Source organism: Erinaceus europaeus, chromosome 11 (assembly GCF_950295315.1).
Source record: "Erinaceus europaeus chromosome 11, mEriEur2.1, whole genome shotgun sequence".
NCBI lineage: Eukaryota > Metazoa > Chordata > Mammalia > Eulipotyphla > Erinaceidae > Erinaceus > Erinaceus europaeus.
The window spans coordinates 69451118-69476580 of NC_080172.1; the positions used below are offsets into that span (position 1 = coordinate 69451118).

At 40.8% G+C, this 25463-nt stretch overlaps 1 protein-coding gene across 8 annotated transcripts in view; it reads left to right on the forward strand.

Moving 5' to 3' along the window:
- PDE4DIP (phosphodiesterase 4D interacting protein) overlaps positions 1–25463 on the forward strand; it is a 245515-nt gene that overhangs the window by 113004 nt on the left and 107048 nt on the right. For all 8 annotated transcript variants that reach the window (XM_060201987.1, XM_060201988.1, XM_060201991.1 and 5 more), the window contains 4 exons: positions 9629–9705; positions 13064–13187; positions 13372–13547; positions 23309–23426. In XM_060201987.1, coding sequence (XP_060057970.1) covers positions 9629–9705; positions 13064–13187; positions 13372–13547; positions 23309–23426 — 495 coding nt within the window. The remainder of the gene's footprint in view (positions 1–9628; positions 9706–13063; positions 13188–13371; positions 13548–23308; positions 23427–25463) is intronic.

Sequence of the window (25463 nt, forward strand, 5' to 3'; positions counted from 1 at the left end):
GACAACATCAACCATAACAATAATAACTACAACAATAATAAAAAACAACAAGGGCAACAAATAGGGAAAAATAAATATAAAATAAATAAATAAAATTGAAGAATAAATAGTTGAGAGAAGCAAGTCATGCTCAACTGTAGGATAGTTTCACTCGAATGTGGAATATAAAGAACTGAAACACATGAACTTGCAAAAAAAAAAAAAAAAGTGGCCAACACATCTATAAGGCCTTGGGGAACTATAGTGGTTATCCTAGGGGGGGTGCTGGTGACAGAAGTTTGGTGGTGGAAGTGATATGAAACTGTATGATCTGATAATCCCGCAGATAAGTTTTAAACCACTAATAAATTATTTAAAATAAGCAGATAAGATAAAAAGGCATTTAAAAAAAAGAAAAAAAAAACCCAAATCATTCTGAGCATATATTTAAAGCCTGGGGAAGCAGAGCTGAGTTCCTATCTATATACAAATTGTTCTGGAGATTTCAAGGGCTCCAAACTCACCCTTTCACAGGGAGTCTTTCATTTCCAGGCCAAGTCTATTTGTGAAGAGGCATTGCAGCCAAGCAAGAGAGCTTTGTCTTGTTCTGGAATGTACTGGGGAGGGGGTGAGAATCTGTATGTATGTTTTCTCACTTGCCGGCCCACTTGGGCCAGATCAACAGAGGCTCCAGGGACACCACCAGGAATTTAATGAGCATGACAGAGAAGGGTTTATGTGGAAGATAAGTGTGAGCACTAAGATCTCTAAGCTCACAGTCTAAATACAACAAACCCAAGGCATACTTGTTTTTCCCCATATGTTCTTTAAATATATATATAACTTATGAGAAAGATAGGAGGAGAGAAAGAACCAGGCATTACTCTGGTACATGTGCTGCTGGGGATTATACTCAGGACCTCATGTCTGAGGCTCCAATGCTTTATCCACTGTACCACCTCCCCATATGCTTTAATAGGCCTTATTTTTGAAAGCAATTTTAGGTTCACAAGCAAACTGAACAAAGGTACAAAGATTTCAATATACCTTCTCTCCACACCCACACACAGCCTACCTACCTCAATAATTTGCATTGTTTTCTTTTATTTTTGCCACCAATGTTAATGCTGGGGTTCAGCGTCATTACCATGGCACTGCTCCTGGCAGACATTTTTTCTTCTACTGATAGAGACAAAAAGAATAAGGAGGGAGGGAGGGGGGAGGGAGGGAGGGAGAGAGAGAGAGGGAGGGAGGGAGGGAAAGGAAGAGAGAGAGAGGGAGGGAGGGAAAGGGAGAGAGAGAGAGAGAGAGTTGCAGCACTTCTTCACCTCACATGGTTTCCCCTATGCAGATAGGGGCCAGAGGCTTGAACCAGGTCCTTGAGCATGGTAGCATATGTTCTTTACAGAATATGCCGATATGTGATGCCAGCCTATCCCAATATTAAAACCCCAAAATAGCTTGTTTTAATCTATCTCTTCTTGGTATCATAAACTCAGTGTGACCAGGAAATAGCTATCTTTCCTTATGATTTTAGCATCTGACTAGCTTTGGGAAAAACTAACATTTATTGTGTGGCTGCTATATGTCAAGTACTTTCATTTACATCTTCTCATTTAATCTTCACAATATCCCTGAAAGCTGGTGGAATTAGCACCTGAAGGAACTAAAAAGGTATTAGGTGATTTACTCCATAGAAACACAAAGAATAAACACTGTGGGAGTGTGTGAACTATATGACACTGCAGAACATGGTTAAATATATATACTGTCATATGACTCAACCTACTAGGATTTATAAAGCTAGTATTTGAACCCAGGGCAGTTTAAAGTGTTTACATTTTTCACACCCCTGTCCTAAATGCCAGATTCTTTACTTGGAAGGGAGGGACAGTGCTGTAGGTTCAGATTTCTATCCCACTTCCCTAAAAGATTAGAAGTGGAGAACTGAGAGGGAAAGCAACCTAACTTCTGACATGTCTTGAGCTTCTCTCTCTCTCTCTTTTTTTTTTCCTTTCCTCCCTTTTCGCTTTCTTTCTGATTCACCACCCAGGAATGAATCCAGGGCTTCACACATGCAAGATATCACTACTGAATAGCCATCATGGCCCAATTTTTAAATTTAGTTATATTTATTTATTTGGCAGGGGGAGGAGAGAATTAGATAGACAGAAAGGAGAAACACCACAGTACTGTGCCACCATCTACCGAGTCCCCCTGACTGCTGTCCATGGTGCTATCATGTGGTGCCAGTGGTACAACACAAGACTTTAAGCACAAAGTGTGGTGGTGAGCTTGTTCCCAGCCACTAGAAGTTTCTTTCTTTCTTTCTTTCTTTCTTTCTTTCTTTCTTTCTTTCTTTCTTTCTTTCTTTCTCTCTCTCTCTCTCTCTCTCTTTCTCTTTCTTTCCTTCTTTCTTTTTAAAAATATATATTTATTTTCTCTTTTGTTGCCCTTGTTTTTTTATTGTTGTTGTTATTGGTGTCGTCATTGTTAGATAGGACAGAGAGAAATGGAAAGAGGAGGGGAAGACAGAGGGTGAGAGAAAAATAGACACCTGCAGACCTGCTTCACCGCCTGTGAAGGGACTCCCTGCAGGTGGGGAGCGGAAGCCTCCTACCAGGATCTTTATGCTGGTCCTTGAGCTTCGTGCCACATGCTCTATTTTTTATTATTTTATTTTTTTATTTAGGAAAGGATTAATTAACAAAACCATAGGGTAGGAGGAGTACAATTCCACACAATTCCCACCACCCAATCTCCATTTCCCACCCCCTCCCCTGATAGCTTTCCCATTCTCTATCCCTCTGGGAGCATGGACCCAGGGTCATTGTGGGTTGCAGAAGGTAGAAGGTCTGGCTTCTGTAATTGCTTCCCCACTGAACATGGACGTTGACTGGTCGGTCCATACTCCCAGTCTGCCTCTCTCTTTCCCTAGTAGTGTGGGTCTCTGGGGAAGCGGAGCTCCAGGACACATTGGTGGGGTCTTCAGTCCAGGGAAGCCTGGCCGGCATCCTGATGGCATCTGGAACCTGGTGACTGAAAAGAGAGTTAACATACGAAGCCAAACAAATTGTTGAGCAATCATGGACCCAAAGCTTGGAATAGAGGAGAGGAAGTGTTAGGGGGGTACTCACTGCAAACTCTAGTGCACTTCTGCTATCAGGCATATATTTTGCACTAGTTTATGGATACGTGTGAACATATGCTCCCTCTCACAGAACCTGGTGTATATCTAGGTTTTGGGACTTTGTTAGAAAGTAAACCACTTGAGATGAAATTAGAGTATACTATGAAAGGAAAGGTCTCACCTGAGTAATGAAGTTGAAGGGTTGTCATTCCACACGTGAAGTCTCTGGACACAGTCTGGAGTGAAGCATGTTGAGGTGGCAATCATTGTGTTGGTTAGGTTGTGATCGGCAGATGCAGTATTATTTGATATGGATTGGGAGAGGCATACAGGAAAGTGGGCCCTATCCAATGGTTCCAGGACTGGGGGAAGTAGAGGCTCCATAGTGGAGATGTGAGGTTCCTGCTGTCTTAGGGTTCCAAAAGACAATCGATAGTTAATGTTATCATCACATTAATTGGTAATTGGGTTAACTTTGAAAAGTCCTTTTGTTAGGGTTTGCTGTATAGTACCCAGTATCTTGTATATAGCTGTGCTATTGGTTGCTTCTGATCTACTTGGTCTAGGCTTTTGAGAGAGTCTGCATATCAATTACACAGCCTATATATTGAAAAGAGTCAGTTTGTGTTTTGAAAAATTTCGAGACATACAATTAATTTCCCCCCTCTCGTATTAATTAACTAGTGATTTATATGACTACATTTTACTAGGAGTGTACATAAACACCATTCCCACCCCAAGGACTCCATAACAACCAAAAAGAGGTGTGTACTCCTATGTTCATAGCAGCACAATTCATAATAGCTAAAACCTGGAAGCAACCCAGGTGCCCAACAACAGATGAGTGGCTGAGAAAGCTGTGGTATATATACACAATGGAATACTATGCAGCTATCAAGAACAATGAACCCACCTTCTCTGACCCATCTTGGACAGAGCTAAGCCACATGCTCTTAACCCACTGCGCTACCGTCTGACTCCCCCTCTCTTTCTTTCTAAGCTAGAACCATTAGTTAAGGGTAGAGAGCTACACTGGTTATACATGTTTGTATATGAGCTGCTATTGATATCTGCCATCAGTTTCTATTTCTGTAGAGCCATCTGATTCTGGACCTCTTTTGTTTACTGTATTCTGCTACAGTCACCTGTTTAACTGCCTCCCCACATAGTCTTCAAAGTCCCAGACAATTGTGACTCTGTCTGCCTTGTTCTTAGTAGCTGAAAGAGTTCCTTGCCCATCCAAAGTAGGTGCTTGGTAAATACTAAATAAATACTACCACTTCACACACACACTCTATCTACACACCAGATCACCTTAGAACTCACACTAGTTTCAGTATTTACCCATATCTGGTATCTGTTTTCATTTCATCAAGGCCAATGAATGGAAAATGAATGGTATTGTTTCCAGGCTCCTTGTAAGGAATGATATGGGTTGGACATGAAAGTGTGATCTCAACAATAGAGTTTTGTATGTGAAACCTTGTATTTTGTATTGTATAAGTGGAAACTTTTCCACTTGTTTTTTTCCGTCTTTTTAGGGGACTGGACTCTAACTCAGGCTCTGGTGGAAGAATTCTCTCTTTTTATAGGGGACACAGTCCTGCAGACCTTTCTCTAGCAATGAAGGACAGTTGGCACATGTTGGGGAAAAGTTTGTATATAATTTTGAGCTTAACTGCACTAGCAGAAGACAGTGAACCTAGATCTGTAGAAAGACAGAGAGTTAACCTCTGGGTATAAAATCTTTCCAATACCTTGGAGTCTAAGGATTTGATGTGTAGCATTTGAAAATCTTCTGACTTAGTGTCTCACATCAGCATACAGTATGAACAATGCAGAGTGTAAACATAACTCTTACAAGCAAGAAAGAGAGGCACTGAGTATAAAAACTGCAAGTCTTATGGATAACTTGTCTAATAAGGTCACATAATTAATGACAGAATCAAATATGTAGACCCACTAAGGTTCTATTTTTGCTCTAAAACTGATTAAAGGAAAAGAAACTTCATCTGGAAAAAAAACTCACTTGGAAACCATTAAACTCTATTTCTAGGTATTGTGTAGACCCTTGATTTTTATTTGTTTGTTTGCTTGCTTATTTTAGTAGAGGACTGCTCAACTCTGCCTTATGGGGTTAGACCTGTGATCTCTGATACCTAAGACTTGAGAGTCTTTTGCATAACCATTATGTTACTTCTCCCACCAAAACCACTTGACTTTTTTTTTATCGTTGTTGTGGTTATTGTTATTGATGTCGTTGTTGTTGGATAGGACAGAGAGAAATGGAAAGGGGAGGGGAAGATAGAGGGGAGAGAAAGATAGACACCTGCAGACCTGCTTCATCGCTTCTGAAACGACCTCCCCCTGCAGGTGGGGAGCAGGGTGATAGGGTTATTCGAACTGGGATCCTTAGGCCAGTCCTTGCACTTTGCGCCATGTACGCTTACTTGGTGGGAATCAGGCGGTAGTGGGTTAAGTGCACGTGGCGCAAAGCACAAAGACCTGCATAAGGAACCCGGTTTGAGCCCCCAGCTCCCTACCTGCAGGAGAGTCGCTTCACAAGCGGTGAAGCAGGTCTGCAGGTGTCTGTCTTTCTCTCCCTCTTTCTGTCTTCCCCTCTTCTCTCCATTTTTCTCTGTCCTATCCAACAATGACAACATCAATAACTACAGCAATAAAACAACAAGGGCAACAAAAGGGAATAAATTAATAAATATTAAAAACTCTTTAAAAGGGAGTCGGCGGTAGCGCAGCGGATTAAGCGCAGGTGTCGCAAAGCGCAAGAACTGGCGAAAGGATCCCGGTTCTAGGCCCAGGCTCCCCACCCTCAGGGAAGTTGCTTCACAAGCAGTGAAGCAGGTCTGCAGGTGTTTCTCTGTCTCTTTCACTCTCTATCCCTCTCCCTTCTCAAATTCTCTCTGTCTCTATCCAGAATAAATAAGTAAAAATTTAAAAAAGACTCTTTAAGAAAAAGAAAAAAAGAATACTTGACATTTTCCCCTGTTTTATATGAGCTATGTCCCAGTGGTAATCTTGAAAAGAAGTTCACTCTGCATACAAAATATATTTATGAACTGTACTTTCCCCTAGAAGGGATATTATTTTAAAGAGAAAAGATTTAAAAACAGAAGCCATCCACTAGGAGCTGTTTTTTATTTGGGGTAAATAATGAGGAATTATAATGACTCAATTATCATATTTTAAGATACTCTATTTCTTCCTCCTGTTAAGCTATTTCCTTTATAAATTATAGAAATAAAATGTGTATAAATAAATGTTTACATAAATGTTAACATTTTTAGCTTATAGTATTCAGGGATCTGGAAACATTTACTTTGACCCAGTATGGAAGACTTGTGCTTCTCTGGCTTCTTTTCTCCTGGTTTACAAAAGTGCAATACCTACTTTTTAAAAAAAAAAAAAAAGTCTTATTAGATTTATTATTTGTTCCTTTAAAAAATTTTTTTAGATATTTTACATATCTTATTTCAAATCTAATTGTGGTCTTCCAAAATTTAAATTTCCTTTTCTGCATTCATTACATAATTCCAATTTATAGGTGCCACTCAAGACTAATTAAATTAGAATTTTAAGGGAGGGTTGCTGCCAGTTATTTTTAATTTATTTTTATTTTTTAATTTATTACCTCCAGAGCTATCACTGGGGCTCAGTGCCAGCACTATAAATCTACTACTCCTAGTAGATTTTATCCATTTTTTTAAATTGGATAAGACAGAGAGAAATTGAGAGAGGAAAGGGAGGAGACAGAGAGGGAGAGAGAAAGATAGAAACCTGCAGACCTGCTTCAGCACTCATGAAGTATCCTTCCTGCAGGTGGGGTGCAGGGGTTCAAACCTGGTTCCTTGTGCTGGCCCTTGTGCTTCATACTATGTTCACTTAACCTGGTGCACCACCACCTGGCCCCTCTTTATTTTTTATTGGGAGACCAACATATATTTTATTACACTAAGAGCATCCCAAGCAAAAAACTTTGGTTCTGGCAGTCTTTCTTTTTATTTTTTTTTAAATTTCTTTATTGGAGGATTAATGTTTCACAGTAGACTGTATATACAATAATTTGCACACGTATAACATTTCCCAGTTTTCCATATAACAATACAACCCCCATTAGGTCCTCTGCCATCTGTTCCAGGACCTGAACTCTCCCCACCACCCACCCCAGGGTCTTTTACTTTGGTGCAATATACCAACTTTTGGCAGCCTTTCTTAATCTTCAGTACATACTGATTTTATTACTGAATGAGTGCTGGTATATTGTCAAGCTTTTTCTCTTCTCTCCTTCTTTAAAAATTGTGTCTGTTTATAGCCTATAATGTTTATAAAATAAAATAAGGTGTGGTTCCTGCCCTCATGGTGCTCGGAGATTAGATGAAACACACACACACACAAATGTAAAGTTAAATGTCAAATCATAGATGTAACAGTAATTCAAGACAATTGAAAAAGTGTTTATTCCATAAACACATACTGACAGCTATTGAAGGCAAAGTACTTTTCTAGACATTAAAATTTAGACAGGGACCCAGACATTTCAAATAAATGAACCAAGGCAAAGTATGATGGATGATGAGTGCTATAGTGGAAACATTCTTTGTATTACTCAGGATAGGACTGATTTGTGTCTGTCATCTAAGGTATTTATGGCTGTGGCCCCTTTTCTCCTTCAGAAAAATTTTGTACAGATTTAACATTATGAAAGGTCAGAAGGAATGAAGAAAGAAGTATTATTAGTTCTGACCAGGAAAGAGAGGAGTTTTCTGGAGGCAGGAATGGTGAAGCTGGGCCTTGATGAAGAGCAGGTTTAGAAAAACAGTAAAAGGCATCTCAGACTCAAAGCTGCTGAGACAAGGTCTTGGATCCAAACACACATACATGATTGATTTTTCTGTCAGTAGAGGCTCTTGGTTTAGGGTAGAGGTGCCACCAAACACTAGAGTAGTCCTGAAAACTATGTTGTTATGGAGGTGGTATCGTGGGGAAGGACTCTCAAGTAGGAAGTCCTGAGTTTGTTATCACATGTGCCAGAGAAAGCTCTGCTTCTTCATTCCTCTCTCTCATAAGTAAATAAATAAATATTTTATAGTTAATTAATTTTTGCATGGAGACAGAGAGGAATCGAGAGGGGGGTAAAAGAGAGAGAGGGAGAGAGAGAGAGAGAGACTGGGTTATGGTGTACCTGGTAAAATGTACACATTACATTGTTCAAGTTACCATCCCCACCTGCAGGCAGAAAACTGCATGAGTGATAAAGCAGTGCTTCAGGTGTCTTTCTCCCCCTCTCTGTCTCCCCATTCCTGCTCAATTTCTCTGTATCTATCCAAAATAAATAAATAAAACTGAAGAAGGAGGAGGAGGAGGAGGAGGAGAAAAGGGAGAAGCAGAAGAAAGGGGGTGGTAGCGCAGCAGGTTAAGTGCACGTGGTGCAAAGTGCAAGGACCAGCATAAGGATCCTGGTTCAAGCCCCTGCCTCCCCACCTGCAGGGGAGTCACTTCACAAGCAGTGAAGTAGGTTGCAGGTGTCTGTCTTTCTCTCCCCCTCTCTGTCTTCCCCTCCTCTCTCAATTTCTGTCTGTCCTGTCCAACAACAACAGCAGCAATGGCAACAATAATAACACCAAGGGCAACAAAATGGGAAAAATGGCCTTCAGGAGCAGTGGATTCATAGTGCAGGCACTGAACACCAGTAATAACCCTGAGGCAAAAAAAACCCCACTAGATGATGAATGATGTCATTTTGATCCTATGTGAGATCTGGAGGATTCAGTCAATTTGTTCTGGCTAATGTGAATGAGAGAAAGAGCAAAAGGGAGAGAACAAGTGTGAGTGAGGTGACATGAGAGTTGAGTAGGCTGGAAGATGCTAAGAAGTGAAATCAGAAAGTGGTATTTTTATTAATTTGATCTACCCAGAAGGAACTACACAGATGCCTTTCTAGAAAAATCTTAATCATCACTTATTTCTGCTATTTCTTAACAGAGTGGAAATCTGCTTCCCCTGCAGCCCTACCAAATTAGACAAACATTGGCAATATTCCCTGAGTTTGTCTCTGAGTGAAATGCTAGAACAAGGATGGAATGCTGGTTTCCTTAATTATTTTTATCATATAAATGATCCTTTTGTGTTCTTTCCTTATCTAGAATGAAAGACCTGTAATACATAAATGGTAAGATCTTCAAGTCTGTAGGGATCGTTACTAAAGTAATTCACATTTTGGCCAAAGAAAGACTTGAGAATCAGCAAGAGAGTCCACTTCCATAGTGCACTTTCTTTGCCATGTGCATAAACTAGGTGTGAGCCTGACCTCCTCTGCATGGGAAGGAGCTTTGCTACTATGTTGTCTTTTCCTCTCTGTCTCTTACCTTCTGTCTAAAAAAAGTTGGCCTGGAGTGGTAAAGCCCCAGTAATGACAAAAATAAGCAAACAAAATACTCATAGGAATTTGATTATAGAAAATCTGTGGCAATTAACAACATTCAGTGTCTATGTGCTTTTCAGAACATTGAACTGAAGGTTGAAGTTGAGAGCCTGAAACGAGAGCTCCAGGATAAGAAACAGCATTTGGATCAGACATGGTGAGTTGTAGTTCCAGCTAGCAGAGCAATTGTCCCTTTCAGAGGCTGGCTTAGTGATCTGTTAGCAATCATTTTAGAACCAAATTCCTCTATTTTAACTGGTGTTTAAATGCAGATTATCATTCAGAAATTGGAACAATAAATTTTCTTTCCCTTGGATTCTCTGTCTGTTACTGATTGGCAGACTTAGACATAAATTGGTAAATTCATCAGACCCAAGATTGTAAATTCCCTAGTCAATAGTCTATATAATATTTCAGGGGCTGACAAAGAGTTTAGACATTCGACATTCTTGAATATTATTGGTGAGAGTATGAATGATCTCTCTCTCTCCTTCTCTCTCTCTCTCTCTCTCTCTCTATCTATATATTTATTGCCTCCAGGGTTATCTCTGGGGCTTGCTTGGTGCCTGCACTACAAATTCACTGCTCCTGGTGGGCATTTTTTTCCAATTTTATTGGGTAGGACAGAGAGAAATTGAAAGGGGAGGGGAAGACAGAGGGGAGATAAAGACAAACACCTGTAGACCTGCTTCACCATTTGCGAAGCAACATGCCTGCAGGTGGAGGGCTGGGGGCTCAAACCAGGATCCTTGCATGGGTCATTGTGCTTCATACTATGTACATTTAACCCAGTGCACCACTGCCCGACCCCCCTGAGAGCAGTATCTTTGCATGTGCCTTTAACATTTCTTATTTTAAAGAAGTGAGAATAGAGTTCATGATGGTCAGAAAACTAGATGTTTTTCCCTTTAGGTTTTAAGCCACTTACAGAAACTGTTACTAGTAGTGGTTTATACGATTGCATACAGGGCATTTTTCCACACCACCCTCTCCACTGAAGTTCTATGTCCCTATCCTCCTAAGAATAACCACCATAGTTCTTAAAAAATCTTGAGACAGTTTGTTTACGTCTGTTTTTTGTTTCTGTTTCTGTTTTTGCAAATTCATGTGCTTTAATTCTCTAGATTCCACATATGAGTGAAACCATCTGGTAGTTGTCTTTTACCTCTTCATTTATTTTGCTAAGCATACTTGCATCCAGTTCCACAAATTTTGTCTCAAAGGGCACAGTGTCATCGTCGTCTTCTTCTACTTCTCCTCTCTCCCCCCTTCTTCTTCTTCTTCTCCTCCTCCTCCTTCTTTTCATTGCAGAATGGTGTTTTATGGGGATGTATATCCCATAACTTCTTTGTTCAAGATTTGATTTATTTTCCTTATATGTGTTCATATTGTTTGAATGATTGTTTTTATAATCTGTAGTTTTGAAATTAAAGTAATGCTTAGTTTTAAAATGACAAATATTATTAAAGTAATTTTTAGATTATATCCCAGAATCAGTATACATTTAATAGCACTTGGAATTCAGAATACTCAAAACCAGATTCAGTTCTACACAATAAGTCAGGTTATATACAGATTACATATACACTTACTGAGGCGTTACTGGGCTAATAGATTTTGGGAAAATGTATAAGAGCAATTGAGTAATAATATTTTTGATATTTGTGTACTTTAAAATTTTTCATTTCAACTTTTCACTAGGTGGCATGACTATTTTTAGAAAGGGGGAAAACTAAGAGTGTTAAAGTCTTCTCAAATGAGTGACAGAGCTCTCATCTTCTGACTTCGAGTTCAAGGCACTTCTGACTTTACAGCAGCTGTTGCCTATCAGATCAAGCATTCTTGGCTGACTGAACTATTTGGAATATAATTTGCATTCTCAAGAGATGATAGATAACTGATTTCTGTTGCATTTACCAAAGCTGGTTATTCCTGAGGTCTGTATATTTCTAAGGTCCTGGATTGTTCCCCAACTTGAATCTCTTACACAACCAAGAACACCTATTCCCAAAAAGTTGCACAATGACAAGGATACTTAATATAAACAGTTTCTGGGAAAGTGTTGAATAGTGTCTGCTCTCAACCAAGAAATTCAGAATCTTTTGAGAAGTCCATTTGTTTTTCCATGGGTTCAACTTCCTAGAAAAAATACTCAAGAACCACTGGATTTGGATACAGCAGCTCTGATTTATCATAAATCTTTAAAGGTTCAATATTATTTGTGGTTGAGCAGAATAATTCACCTGGATAGTGCACTGCTTTGTCATGTGCTTAACCCAGGTCTGAGCCTGCCTCCCCACCGAACTGAAGGAAGCTTTGGTGTAGTGGTCTTTTTCACTCTATTAAAAAAAGAAAAAAGTCATTCTCTGTCCTGAGAAGCTGGCTTGTGTTCCTCAACAAATGGCTTTAATCAGAATGAAATCAAACCGGAATTAAGGTCAGGTAGCACCTGATACTAACCCCCGAATATCTAATCCTCAGTTATCTAAGAGCAGCTGTTGTAGCTATAAATAAATGGGTGACACCTTACCCACTTCATACTAGTAACTGGACATTCACTTCTAGGGGATCAGAGAAGCAAATCTGTTCCATGGTTCTGAGGTTCCATGGATTATATGTCTATTCTCTACATGGGAAGAACAAACAGAACTCTAGATGTGTAGACCTGGTTCAGGACAGTCTAAGGATTACTAATGAAAAAAGAGGATAGGAGAATTTTTGTGATTGTCCAAATATTCTATCCCAGCAGTATGAATGGAAAAAGAGCTTTATTTTCAGTTTCAAAGTAAATACACACACACACACACACACACACACACACACACACACACACACACACACACACACACACACACGGTGGGGGTAGGAAACCAAAGCATCACTGTGATACATGTAATGTCTTGAATTAAACTCAGGATCTTGTGCTTCTAGTTACAATGCTGTAGTCACTGTGTCACCTTCCAGGCCTGGAAGGAAAGAAGGAAGGAAGGAAGGAAGGAAGGAAGGAAGGAAGGAAGGAAGGAAGGAAGGAAGGAAAGGGAAAGGGAAAGGAAAAGAAAAGAAAGGGGAAAAAACCCACCTTAAACTCACGTAACAAGAAAGGCAGGCAGTTAGCAAAGCTCTGTGGAAGAATCATCCAAATAGAAGTGTTTAGGGCCAGATGAAAGCAACACAGATACTGAGTACGGAGCCATCTGACAACTTCCTGCCTTCCAGAAAGAGTCTTCTCTTGAACCTTCAGTACAGATAGCCACAGTGAATCCTCTCGGAAGTCAACCATGTTCTGATTGACAGGTAACAGAACTGAGAGGTCTTAGGAGATTGCCTAAAAAGCCCAGAAAGAGTCACACAAATAATTGCAGAAGAAAAGGTGCTTCATTAATAGCTTTAACTTCATTATAGCTTTTAGTAACTCAGAAGCTTTAGTAAGCTTCTGACTTACTAAAAGCAAGCTTAGTGGGCTCACTTGTTAAGTTACACAACTGGCTCTGACTGGCAAACGCTTGTGGTTTTAGGACTGATGTGGAGAACCTAAACAGCCATAATGAAGCTGAGCTCCGGCGCCAGTTTGAGGAAAGACAACAGGAGACGGAGCATGTTTATGAGCTCTTGGAAAATAAGATCCAGCTTCTCCAGGAGGTGAGTAGGAGTTCTGGAGGTCCCAGACCCGAGTTTCTCTTTTACCTCTTTCCCTGCCACTCTGCCTCTTGGCATTCATGTTCTTCCTACCCACTTTCCTTCCCAAATGCATTAAGCATTGCTGCATTGTTGGGCTCCTAAGATATGTGCAGACTGGACTCTGAGTTCTCGTTCTTTTTTACAGGAATCCAGGCTGGCCAAGGATGAGGCTGCACGGATGGCAGCTCTGGTGGAAGCAGAAAAAGAGTGTAACCTTGAACTCACTGAAAAACTTAAGGGTGTCACCAAGGTCAGGCAAGATGGACCAGGAGACGAGGTCAAGCCTGATCAATATACTGAGGCGCTGGCCCAGAGGGACAAGTAGGTACCTTTGGTGCTATGTTTGTCACTCATCTTTTGCCTGTTCTTGAGGCTGTGAGAACACAGGGCAGCTATATTGCCCCCCACCTTTAACATTTTTTTTTCTTTAGCCACTTTTTTATTGTGATTAATAGCAGTTTACAAGATTATAAGATTAGAGGGTATTGTTCCACGTCACACCCACCTCAAAGTTCTATGCTCCTAGCCTCCCAACAATAAGTACCACAGTTCTTTCAAGTCTTAGAGACAGTTTGTTTACTCCTATTTTGTTTTGTTGTTGCTTTTCCCACAAGTTCTTGTGTTTCAGCTCTCTAGATTCCATATATGAATGAAACCATCTGATAGTTGTCTTTCACCCCTTATTTTGCTAAGCAGTTAGTTACCTCCAGTTCCATTCATTTTGTCCCAAAGGACATAATATCATATTTTTGATTGCAGAGTAGTAGTCCATGGAATATGTCCCATAACTTCTTTATCTAGTCATTTGTTGATGAGCATTTAGGCTGCTTCCACTCTTTGGCTATTGTGAATAATGTAGCTATGAACATAGGGGTGCATATGTCCCTTTGAATTATATACTGCACCCTTTTAGAGACTAAACAGTGAACTTCCACCATTTCCATGATCATATCTATCCCACAACCAAGCATGTGTATTAGAGAGAGTGTGTGCATACAGGGCCTGTTATATGCTTGATTTCACTACTCTGGACCACTTTTTAAGTTCAGAAATATATATATAGAGAGAAACAGAAATAACAGTATTAGAGTTTCCTCCATTGCCATTGCACCTTCTGTGTGGTACTGGAGCTGAAACGTGGGTCACGCACATGGCAATTCAGGCACTCTACCCAGTGAGATATTTCTGTGGTCCCAGAACTCACTTCTTGGCAATTAGGAACCCAAGTAGGTGTAAGTGGAAGCACAATCATGATATCAAGCAGGAGTCATGGATTCACATTTATTGAGCATCTGCTGTACACAAATACTGATGGTCCCACTCACAAGAAACAGGGACAGGCAGTGGTGCACCAGGTTAAGAGCACACACTACAATGCACAAGGACCTGGGTTCAAGCCCCTGGGGAGATGCTTCATGAGTGGTGAAACATGTGTCTCTCTGTCTCTTTCCCTCTCCCCTTTCATTTTTTCCTCTGTCTCTATCCAATAATAAATAAGTGAAAGATTAAAAAAAAAAAAAGGAAAGAAGTCTTTTTAAAAAGAGAGAAAGAAAGGTAAACCACAAAGGGAAATTTGAACTGGGTCTGGTGTTTTGCATCAAAGCAAAGGAGTCTGGAGAAGGAGGGATGAGAGAGGGAGCTAGGAGGTGGTTGGTTGGATGGTGGGAAAGGACCTAAATTGGTGGAGGTGGTGGTGAGGGGTGGAGGTGGGGGTGTTGCAGACACCTGTCACAGGGAGATGAGAGATTATACCTATGTGTCAGTAACTCTGTACTGTAATCCATTAATTCCACCCCATAAAGAAAAAAAGAAGTTACAAATCATATATATAAAAAGCACAGGACTAAGCACTAAAAGTACAGAGATGAAAAGACCCAGTTCCTCTTATCAAGAAACATATCAGGTGGTACACCTGGCTGAGTATACATGTTACCATGTGCAAGGACCTGGATTCAACCCCCTACTTCCCCTCCTACAGAGGGGACACTTCACAAGCAATAAAGCAGATCTGCAGATATTTATTTTTCTCCCTCCCTCTCTTTTATTTTATTATATTACAGAATTACATGTCAGCAGGGATTTAAATCCGCACTATTCCCACCAGCAGAGTTCTGAATTGTCAGTCTCCCCACTGCAATCCACCACAATTCCCCTAAGGTTGTAGACATGGGCCAAACATCTTCTCTACAAATATCTGCCCACATTTACACATAGTAGCCCCCTTTTATTCCTGATTCAATCCTTTCTTCCTCTCCAAGCTACTCATGACAGCTACCTCCATATTCCCTCTCTTTTTCCTTCTCTCTTTCTCTGGGTGCTGATGGAGCTGGAGTTCAAAGAACTCTTATCTTCAGGTGAGATTAGGGATTTTAGGGTAGAAGAAAGCTAGGAAGTCCATTTTAGGCATGTTCCTGGGGGCACACAACTATGGTAGTTTTGCTTGAGTTTGATAGCTAGCCTGAGGTTGGATAAGAATATTATCTAAGAATGGTGTCACAGTAGAGAAAAGGACTAGGAAATTGGATTAGGGCAGAGAGTGGCTCTTGAAAAAAAAAATTATGTGGCTAAAATTAAATATTTACCTCCATTCATCTGAACCAGGGCCTATATATATGAACTTATATTTAGCACCAGATCCTGTGTAACCTCTAAGTCCCTGTTGGTCTGAGCTCGCAGCCCATGGTCACAGCTGGGAACATTGCAGGCTGCACTCATTTCAGAAACAGTCTTTCTTGAGTAGCAGGGCAGGATATCCCCAGCCTCCCTTCAGAGACTGGGGCTATCACTACCGCTATTGCTTTATGGTGAGGTCATGGTCCTGGGAGAGCCCACAAGATGCCGTTCCTTGTGGAAACAATCATTTATTCCCTCCCTTTCTATCTCCCCTCCTCTTCTCAATTTCTCTCCATCTAGTCAAATAAAATAGAAACAAAGAAAAAAGGAAAAATGCTGCTGGGAGTGGAATTTGTAGTGATGTCATAGAGCCCCAGTGATAACTCTGGTGGCAATTAGAAAATAATAAATAAATAAATAAATAAATAAAGGAGAGAGGGATGGAGGGAAGGAAGGAAGGAATAATAGAGACCAGCAGCTGGTTCCCCCAGTAGAGTACACATTTTGTTATGCACAACGATGCAGATTTGAGCCTTCCATCATCACACTAAAAAGCAACTACCCAAGTGATAACAAGTAAAGCTTCAGAAACAGTGGAGCAGTGTTACGGTATCTCTTCTTCTTGCTCTTCTCTTCTCTTCTCTTCTCTTCTCTTCTCTTCTCTTCTCTCTTCCTCTTGAGAAATGGAGTGGGGGGGTGAGAGGTAGAGTCTGAGACTGCTAGTAGTAAAACAGTCTTGCAGGTGCAGAGCTCCAGTCATAACTTTGATGGAAGAAAGAGGGAGAAAAGAAGAAAGAAAGAAAGAAAGAAAGAAAGAAAGAAAGAAAGAAAGAAAGAAAGAAAGAAAGGAGAAAGAAAGAGGAGGGAAAAAGAAACACCATGTGATTTAAAACACATGTTTTTAAAAAATTTATAATTATTTACTTATTGGCTTGAGATGAAGAGAAATTGAGAGAGGGAAGGGGAGATATAAAGGGAAAGAGGAAAATAAGATAGCTGCAGCACTGCTCATGAAGCTTTCCTCCTTAGGTGGGAACCAGGGGTCTTGAACTTAAGTCTTTCTGCTTTGTAATAACTGCTTACCTGGGTGTGCCACCTCCAGCCCCATATCATCTGATTATAACAAGTTCTCTGTCTGGTCTGGGGGCATAGAAGGCTGCCATCTACTCCAGTCTAAAAGAGAAAGGCAGCATTGGAAGGAAATGGTGGAAAAAGAAATGCAGAAGAGGTGAAACTACATATGCTTGAGGCTCCAGATTTAAAGGAGAAGATGAGATCTCAGCTGAATTTTGAAACATGAAGAGGAGTTAGAAGAAATAGTGCAGGAAATGGAAATATTTTGTGCACAAGGACAAGCCATAGATGGAAAGGCTAGTTCAAGACCCATTCCTCCATAGGTGGAGCAGAGGGTCTAGGAAAGGCTACTGAGAGGTGAACTATATCAGGAGTAGGGAAATGACTGGGCCAGCTTTCTAGGCCATAAGAAGAAGCTTCATTTTCTCTGGAACATAACTGGGCAGTGATTGAGGCCACCAGTATTTGGATTGTTGCAGCAACTTTCTGATTATTCTCTTTACTTCCAGTCTTGCTTCTCTCCATTCTATCCCAGTCTAACCATTTAGAGCAGGTTTAAAGTGGAGAATTCAGCAATATCAAACTGACAAATAAGTTAGCCTTTTAGATGCATGTTACTTTAGTGCCATAAAAAGCCTTAAGTGTTCTTTAACTGTGAACAGGGAGAAAAGACACAACAGCCAATGTGATCTTTTTTGAGACACAAATCTGATCATGCCATTCATCGTGAAGAAAGTTATTTTATTTACTTATTTTTGAGAGACCATGGCCTCACACATGCGGTTTTACCACTTTGGGCCAACATTTTCTGTTTTCTAATTTATTCTATGGGGGGGGGGGCTTTTTTTCACTCAGACAGAAAGAGAGAGGGAGAGACACTATAGTCTTAGAACTTCCCCAGGTGCCATAGCACTCCCTTATGGTACCAGGACATGAATTGGGCCATACGCATGACAAGGCATGTTCCCTACCCACTAAGTTATTCTCTCTTTTATCTCTATTATTACTTCTGTAAAGGCTTTGTGACAGTAGAGTGAAGCCTCTATACTGTTGCATTGTTTTAAATACCTGAAAGTGTTCTTTAGGACTTTCCCTCTTCCTTTTACTCCCCCTCTTCTTTTTCATCCCTCTTCATTCTCTTTATCCTCCCCCTCCTCCTTCAAACCTGGGGCCTCAACCATATGTAGCTTCACCTCTTCTTCATTTATTTTTCATTCAGGTAGAGAGACAAAGATATCACAGTGCCAGACCCTCCCAGGTTTTACTGGGAGTTGAATCTGGGTTATAGACATGACAGGGCTTGTGTCCTACCTGGTAAACTATCTCTCTGGCCCCAAATTTATTGTCTTCAGCTGCCATCAAAGCCTTTTATGCTATTACCCGTATCTTCTCCCACTCATTCCCTCATTCTCCTCTGTGACCCTTTGCACTCCACTCATGCAAGACTAATAATATAAGGATGACTAAGGTTTGTTGAGCTGTTACTATTTATAAGTTTGTTGTGCTGAACTGAGTACTTTACATTCTGACTTAATTCTCATAACAACCCCATGACATAGGGATTATTATAATTTACCAGTAAAGAAACTGGCATTTAGAGAGTTGTGTAATTTGGATTTGAGGCACTCCTGGAATCCAAACCCTTGGAGGGTGGTCTCTAGAATTTTACTTATGTTCTTCCATCTGTGGGCAACATCTGCTGTTTCTTCCCCTTCTGGTAAGCTTCAAAACTTACTGAGATGTCAGTTGTCACTTCTGTAAAGTGACAGCAGAACTAAGTCTCTATACTGTTGCTTTGGTTTAAAAAACACTTCCATTATTACCAAATTCTTAGTCTTGTGTTGCTTTTGCTTTCAGCTCTTCCGTGGTGGTAGTGTAGATTCCCTGAAAGTTTGTTCCATCTTTGTATTCTAATAAACACTTGTGGGGGGAAAAAAAAAGGCCAGAAAAATAACTCACTTGGGTAGTGTTCTGCTTTGTCATGTGTATAGCTGAGCTTCCAGCCCAGCCCTAACTACACTGAGGGAAGTTTTTTTTTTTTAATATTTCTTTTATTCCCTTTTGTTGCCCTTGTTGTTTTATTGTTGCAGTTATTATTGTTGTTGTCGTTGTTGGATAGGACAGAGAGAAATGGAGAGAGGAGGGGAAGACAGAGAGGAGGAGAGAAAGATAGACACCTGCAGACCTGCTTCACCACCTGTGAAGTGACTCCCCTGCAGGTAGGGAGCCGGGGTTCGAACCGGGATCCTTATGTCGGTCCTTATGCTTTGCGCCACCTGCACTTAACCCGCTGCACTACAGCCCGACTCCCTGAGGGAAGTTTTGGTGCTGTGACTTTTCTCTCTCTCTCTCTGTCTCTCGCTCTGTCTCTCTCTCTCTCTCCTCTTTCTCAGTGTCTCCCTCTGCCTCCTCTACCTCCTCCACCTCCTCCACCTCTTTCTTTTCCTCTTCCTCCTCCTATTTTGCCTTCTCTGTCTCTATCTTAAAAAATAAAAAAGAAGGGAGTCAGGTGGTAGTGCAGCAGGTTAGCACAAGTGGCGCAAAGCGTTAGGACCAGTGTAAGGATCCCGGTTCAAGCCCCCCCAGCTCCCCACCTGCAGGGGAGTCACTTCACAGGCAGTTCTTCTTCTTCTAGCGTTTGCCCTTCTTCCGTAGCCAGTCAACAGGTCAGGTTGAAAGCTGTCAGGAGCTGCTTGTTGCTGGCTTTGAAAGTGACTGGGATCCATGTGGATTCAGTCGGCTAGGAAGGATCGTCAGTTTCCCCAATAAATGGGTACTCACGGGATACACCACGAGAAGGTTGATCCAATGCATCCCATTCACAGGCAGTGAAGCAGGTCTGCAGGTGTCTATCTTTCTCTCCCCCTCTCTATCTTCCCCTCCTCTCTCCATTTCTCTCTGTCCTATCCAACAATGACGACATCAATAACAACAATAATAATAATTACAACAATAAAAAACAAGGGCAACAAAAGGGAAAATAAATAAATAAATTTTAAAAAATAGAAAAAAGTAAACAAAGCATACGCATACCTGACAGATAAATTGAGATGGTCATATTAGATGGCCTCAGATTATGTAAATTAGAAGGATCGATAGATAGTCTGCAGGGGCTGAGAGTTAAAGAGATGACTGAAGGGAAGTAGACCCCATGCTATACCAATGCTATTTGGTATAACATTCACATTGTTACAGCTGACATTTGTATGATGTTTTTAAATTTGTTTGTTTTTTTCTCATCCCTAAATGTTAGCTAATTCTTATGTTCTAAATTAATGTGTCATTTGTCTGTGAGATTCCTACTTAACTTTCTGTCACCCTCACTTTCTCCAAAACTGTTTTGCTTCCAGGATAGCATCATCATCTCACATACTTTCACAGGAGTAAAAATTACAATCAGAAACTTTTCATCTTTAAACACACACATACACACATATGAAAAAGAGCAAATCAGAGCACCACTCTGGCATATGTGGTGTTGGAGATCAAATTCAGGACCTTATGTTTTCCAGTCCGGTGTTTTATCCACTGTGCCACTTCCCAGGCATTTTACCTTGTACCAAACATATTTTCTAACACAGTTATCTCTATTACCCTAAGATTTACAATGACAACAAAACCTGCTTTGCCTTCAATGAATAACTGTTCATTTGAACCTGTAGTGTGTATACTTCAGCAGAGCATAGAATATTATTGCTTTTTATCTGTTTGTTTTTTAAGGATTCTTTGTTTATTTACTTATTGATAAGAAAGATAGGAGAGAAAGAAAACCAGAGCATCACTCTGTTATCTGTGCTGCCAAGATTCAAACTCATTGCTGCATGTTTGAGAGTCCAATGCTTTATCCACTGTGTCACATCCCAGACCATGTTATTTTTGTAACTTAATCTTACTCTCAATGTCAACTCTCATTTCCAGCCTTTTCCTATTCTCACTTTTTTATCGACTTTTATTCAGTGATATCATCTTTTTAAAAACCACTTGTTTGTTTGTTTATTTATTTATTTATTTGCTAGAATAGATAATGAGAGGGGAAGGGGGAAGAAGGAGGAAGATAGATACCTGCAGCACTGCCTTGATGTACATAAAGCTTCCTCTTGCAGACAATATCCAGAGGCTTGAACCCAGGTTCTTGTGCAAGGTAACATGTGTACTCAACCAGGTACATGACCACCTGGCCATCTTTTTCTTTTTTCTTTTAATGATAGCTTATATCTTCATTCTTTCATTCCTTTGTTGAAGTTTCTTCCTCTGAACCTAAACATCAACCTAGTCTTCACAGTCTCTTCAGAACTTCCTCCAACTTCTAAGTCAAACAAATCATTTTTCTATTTTGTATCTTTCTTCACATAGTTCTATGGAAATAGTCAGTATACTATGTATGGTGTATACATGCCTTCAGTATGATAACACTTACTACATTCTGTTACTATTAACTTGTTTTGTTTTTGCTACCAGGGTTATTGCTGGGACTCCATATCTGAATGACTAGTGTTTCCCAGAGGTCACTATTTTCTTTTTCTTTCCATGGATGGTGACAAAAAGTAATAGAAAGGGAAAGACAGAGACAGCTACAGAGAAGGTAGCTTTGTTCCACCATCTTGAAGCTTCTCCAGTGGGAAACAGGGCTTGAACCTGGTTCTTTACACATGGTAATATGTGTGTAATACCAAGTAAGTCACCACCTGGCTTCTATTACTTGTTTATATAGCTGTGCCTTACCCAAGTCCCTGAGTGTGCACATGCTTTGGCTTCAGGAGGTTCATAAACACAGGGGAAGGAGTCTGGTGGTAGCGCAGCGGGTTAAGCACATGTGGCGCAAAGTGAAAGGACTTGCGTAAGGATCCCGGTTCGAGCCCCCGGCTCCCACCTGTAGGGGAGTCGCTTCACAGGTGGTGAAGCAGGTCTGCAGGTGTCTATCTTTCTCTCTACCTCTCTGTCTTCCCCTCCTCTTTCCATTTCTCTGTCCTATCCAACAACAACAACAGTAATAATTATAAGAATAAAACAACAAGGGCAACAAAAGGGGATAAATAAATAAATAAATTTTTAAAAAAAAACACAGGGGAAAATGTAAGCCTGAGTCATCTATAGGGGCTGGGAGATAGCTCATCTGGTAGAGCAGACACTACCATGCACAAGAATCTGGGTTTGGCTTTCGCTCCTGGCCACCACATGGGAGCACCATGCAAAATGGAAGCTTCACAAACAGTGCTGTGGTGTCTCTCTTTTTCTCTCTCCCTCTCTATCTGTGTCTCTCTATCTGGAGAAAAGAAAAAAGTTCACTGTATCACACAGGTTTGAAGCTTCAGTGTGGCCCTAGAAACAAAAAACTAACAAAAAAGTCATTGTATGTGTTTTTGCTGACTGGGACAAAGAAAACATGACTTTGTGGTCAGGGGAAGAAATATTAAATTGTTTGGGAGTCGGGCGGTAGTGCAGCGGGTTACGTGCAGATGGCGCAAAGCACAAGGACTGGCATAAGGATCCCGGTTCAAGCCCCCGGCTCCCCATCTGCAGCAGAATCGCTTCATAGGTGGTGAAACAGGTCTGCAGGTGTCTATCTTTCTCTCCCCCTCTCTATCTTCCCCATATCTCTCCATTTCTCTCTGTCCTATCTAACAGCAATGACATCAATAATAATAACTACAACAATAAAAAACAACAAGGGCAACAAAAGGGAATAAATAAATAAATACTTTTTAAAAAAAAAGAAAAGAAATATCAAATTGTTCAATAAACCAGAAAGGGGAAAAGCTTTTGTTTTGGACCATTGCTGTTTTTTTTTAAATCATATCTCTGTGTTAGAAGATTTATTTATTTATTATTGGATAGAGACACAGAGAACGTGGGAAGAGAGGGGGAGAGCGGTCCAGGAGGTGGCACAGTAGATGAAGTATTAGATTCTAAAGCTTGAGGTCCTGAGTTCAATCCCTGGCAGTACATGTACCAGAGTGATGGCTGATTCTTTCTCTCTCTGTTTCTATCTTTCTTATAAATAAATTTAAAAACTTGTGGTTAGGGAGGTAGCACAGCAGATAAGTCATTGACCTCTCAAGCGTGAGGTCCCAAGTTTGGATCCTGGCAGCAAATGTGCCAGAGTCATGTCTAGTTCTTGCTCTCTTGCCTCCTATATTTCTCATAAATAAATAAACCTTTAAAAAAAAAAAGGAGAGGGGAAGATAGTGAGTGTGAGAGATACCTGCTTCACCACTTGTGAAGCTTTCCCCCTGTAGGTGGGCACCAGGGGCTTGGGTTCTTACACACTATAATGTGTGTGCTTAACCAGGTACACCACCACCTGGCCCTCCACTGCTGTTTTTGAAGTGGACTGAGTAATTAAGGTAGTAACAGGATTATGGCAATCCTAATATTTTACATTTTCTTTGCTCCAGGAGAATTGAAGTACTGAGTCAAAGTCTGGCTGCCCAGGAGAAGCTTGTAGAGCAGCTCTCTGAGGAGAAACAGCAACTGGTACAACTGCTGGAGGGACCAGCAAGCATGGAAGTGCAGGTGAGGTTTGGGCTGGACTTGGTGAAGTATTTGTTTCACACTCTGATGAGCCTTGATTTTTACAAATCTAAGTGTATGATTTATCCCCATGTAGCCATTTACTACTAACCTAGTGGTTTAAAATAACTTGCTGGGGGTTGGGCGGTGGCGCAGTGGGTTGAGCACATGTGGCGCAAAGCGCAGGGACTGGCTTAAGGATCCCGGTTCGAGCCCCGGCTCCCCACCTGCAGGGGAGTCGCTTCACAGTGGTGAAGCAGGCCTGCAGGTATCTATCTTTTTCTCCCCATGTCTGTCTTCCCCTCCTCTCTCCATTTCTCTCTGTCCTATCCAACAACGAACAACATCAACAATGGCAATAATAATAACCACAACGAGGCTACAACAACAAGGGCAACAAAAAGTGGGGGAAAATGGCCTCCAGGAGCAGTGGATTCACGTTGCAGGCACCGAGCCCAGCAATAACCTTGGAGGGAAAAATAAATAAATAAGTAACTTGCATTTATTATCCCCATATCTATCTACCAGGAGTCTGTACATTATTTTATTTATTTATTTATTTTTATGGCACTTAGCTTGGCTCTCTGCTCAGGGTTTTATTGTTTGAAAACAAGATGTCACCTGGGCTGCTTTTTCAGTTGGAGGCTCACAGAGGAAAGGGTCTTCTGCTAAGTTCCTTTGGGTTGTTGGGAGTATATGTTTCTGTGTCTGCTGCAGTTGTGTAAGGCAGCTTGCTTCTTGGCAACCGGTGGTGGTGAGAAGAGAAAGACTTAGAGGAACTCTGTTGCTTTTCTTCTTTTGCCTGTCTTCTTCCCTCTATTTCTTTCTTTCATTCTTTCTTTCTTTCTTTCTCTCTCTCTCTCTTTTTTTTTTTTTTTTTTTTTTTTTTTTTGCCTCCATGGTTATTACTGGAGCTCGGTGCCTGTCCTATGAATCCCCTGCTCCTGGAGGCTATTTTTTCCCTTTCGTTGCACTTGTTGTTTATTGTTGTTGTTGTTATTGCTGTCATCATTGTTGGACAGAGAGAAATAGAGAGAGGATGGGAAGACAGAGAGGGAGACAGAAACCCCCCTACAGGTGAAGGTCTGGGGGCTCGAACTGGGATCCTTAAGCCTGTCCTTCCGATTTGCACCATGTGTACTTTACCCGCTGCGCTACCGCCCGGCCCTCTTTCTTTTTCTTTCTTCCTTCCTCTCTCTTTTTCTTTCTTTCCTTCTTCCTTCCTTCCTTCCTTCCTTCCTTCCTTCCTTTCTTTCTTTTTCTTTCTTTCTTCCTTGCTTTCTTGCTTTCTCCCTCCCTTTCTTTCTTTCTTTCTTTCTTGCCAGCTCATTACTCAACTCTGGTCTTTGGTGGTGCTAAGGACTGAACCTGAAACCTTAGAGCCTACTTAGAAATACTTAGAGAAGGTATTTTTGCATAACTACTATGCTATTTCCCCAGTCCCTTAAGGGTCCTTTTAAGGGCTCAATCTGATTAGTCAAGCTCACTAGTATGCTAGCCCTTTTATTATAGTTAACTTAAAGCCAACTCTTTAGAGACATTAATTATATCCGCAACATCCTTCACTTTATCATTTAATGTAATAGCTATGTAATGATAGTTCAGCACCTTTGACACATTCCACCTGATAGAAGCAAGTCACAGGTCCTACCCCTTCACAAGAAGTGAGGACTGCACAAAGGTGTTGATATCACAGATGAGAATCATAGGGACTATCTTAGCATTTTGCTTATCACACTGAGTGATTTATAAACTATAAAGCATATATAAATGAAATTTTACTGTTGAAACCTCACTTTATTAAAATAATTACATTTCATCTATATTGTTACTCTTAGAAGTTACCTCAGAAGAACTCCTCTCCTTTATTTGACTTCTAATTTCCTAAATATATACTCTCTAGGCCAGGCCCTGGTTGGTAGAGTATACAAGTTACCATATGCAGGGATCTGGCTTCAAGCCCCTGGTCCCCAGCTGCAGGGCACAAGCTTCACAAGTGGTGGAGCAGGGCTTTCCTGTATCTTTGCCTCTCTCACTCTC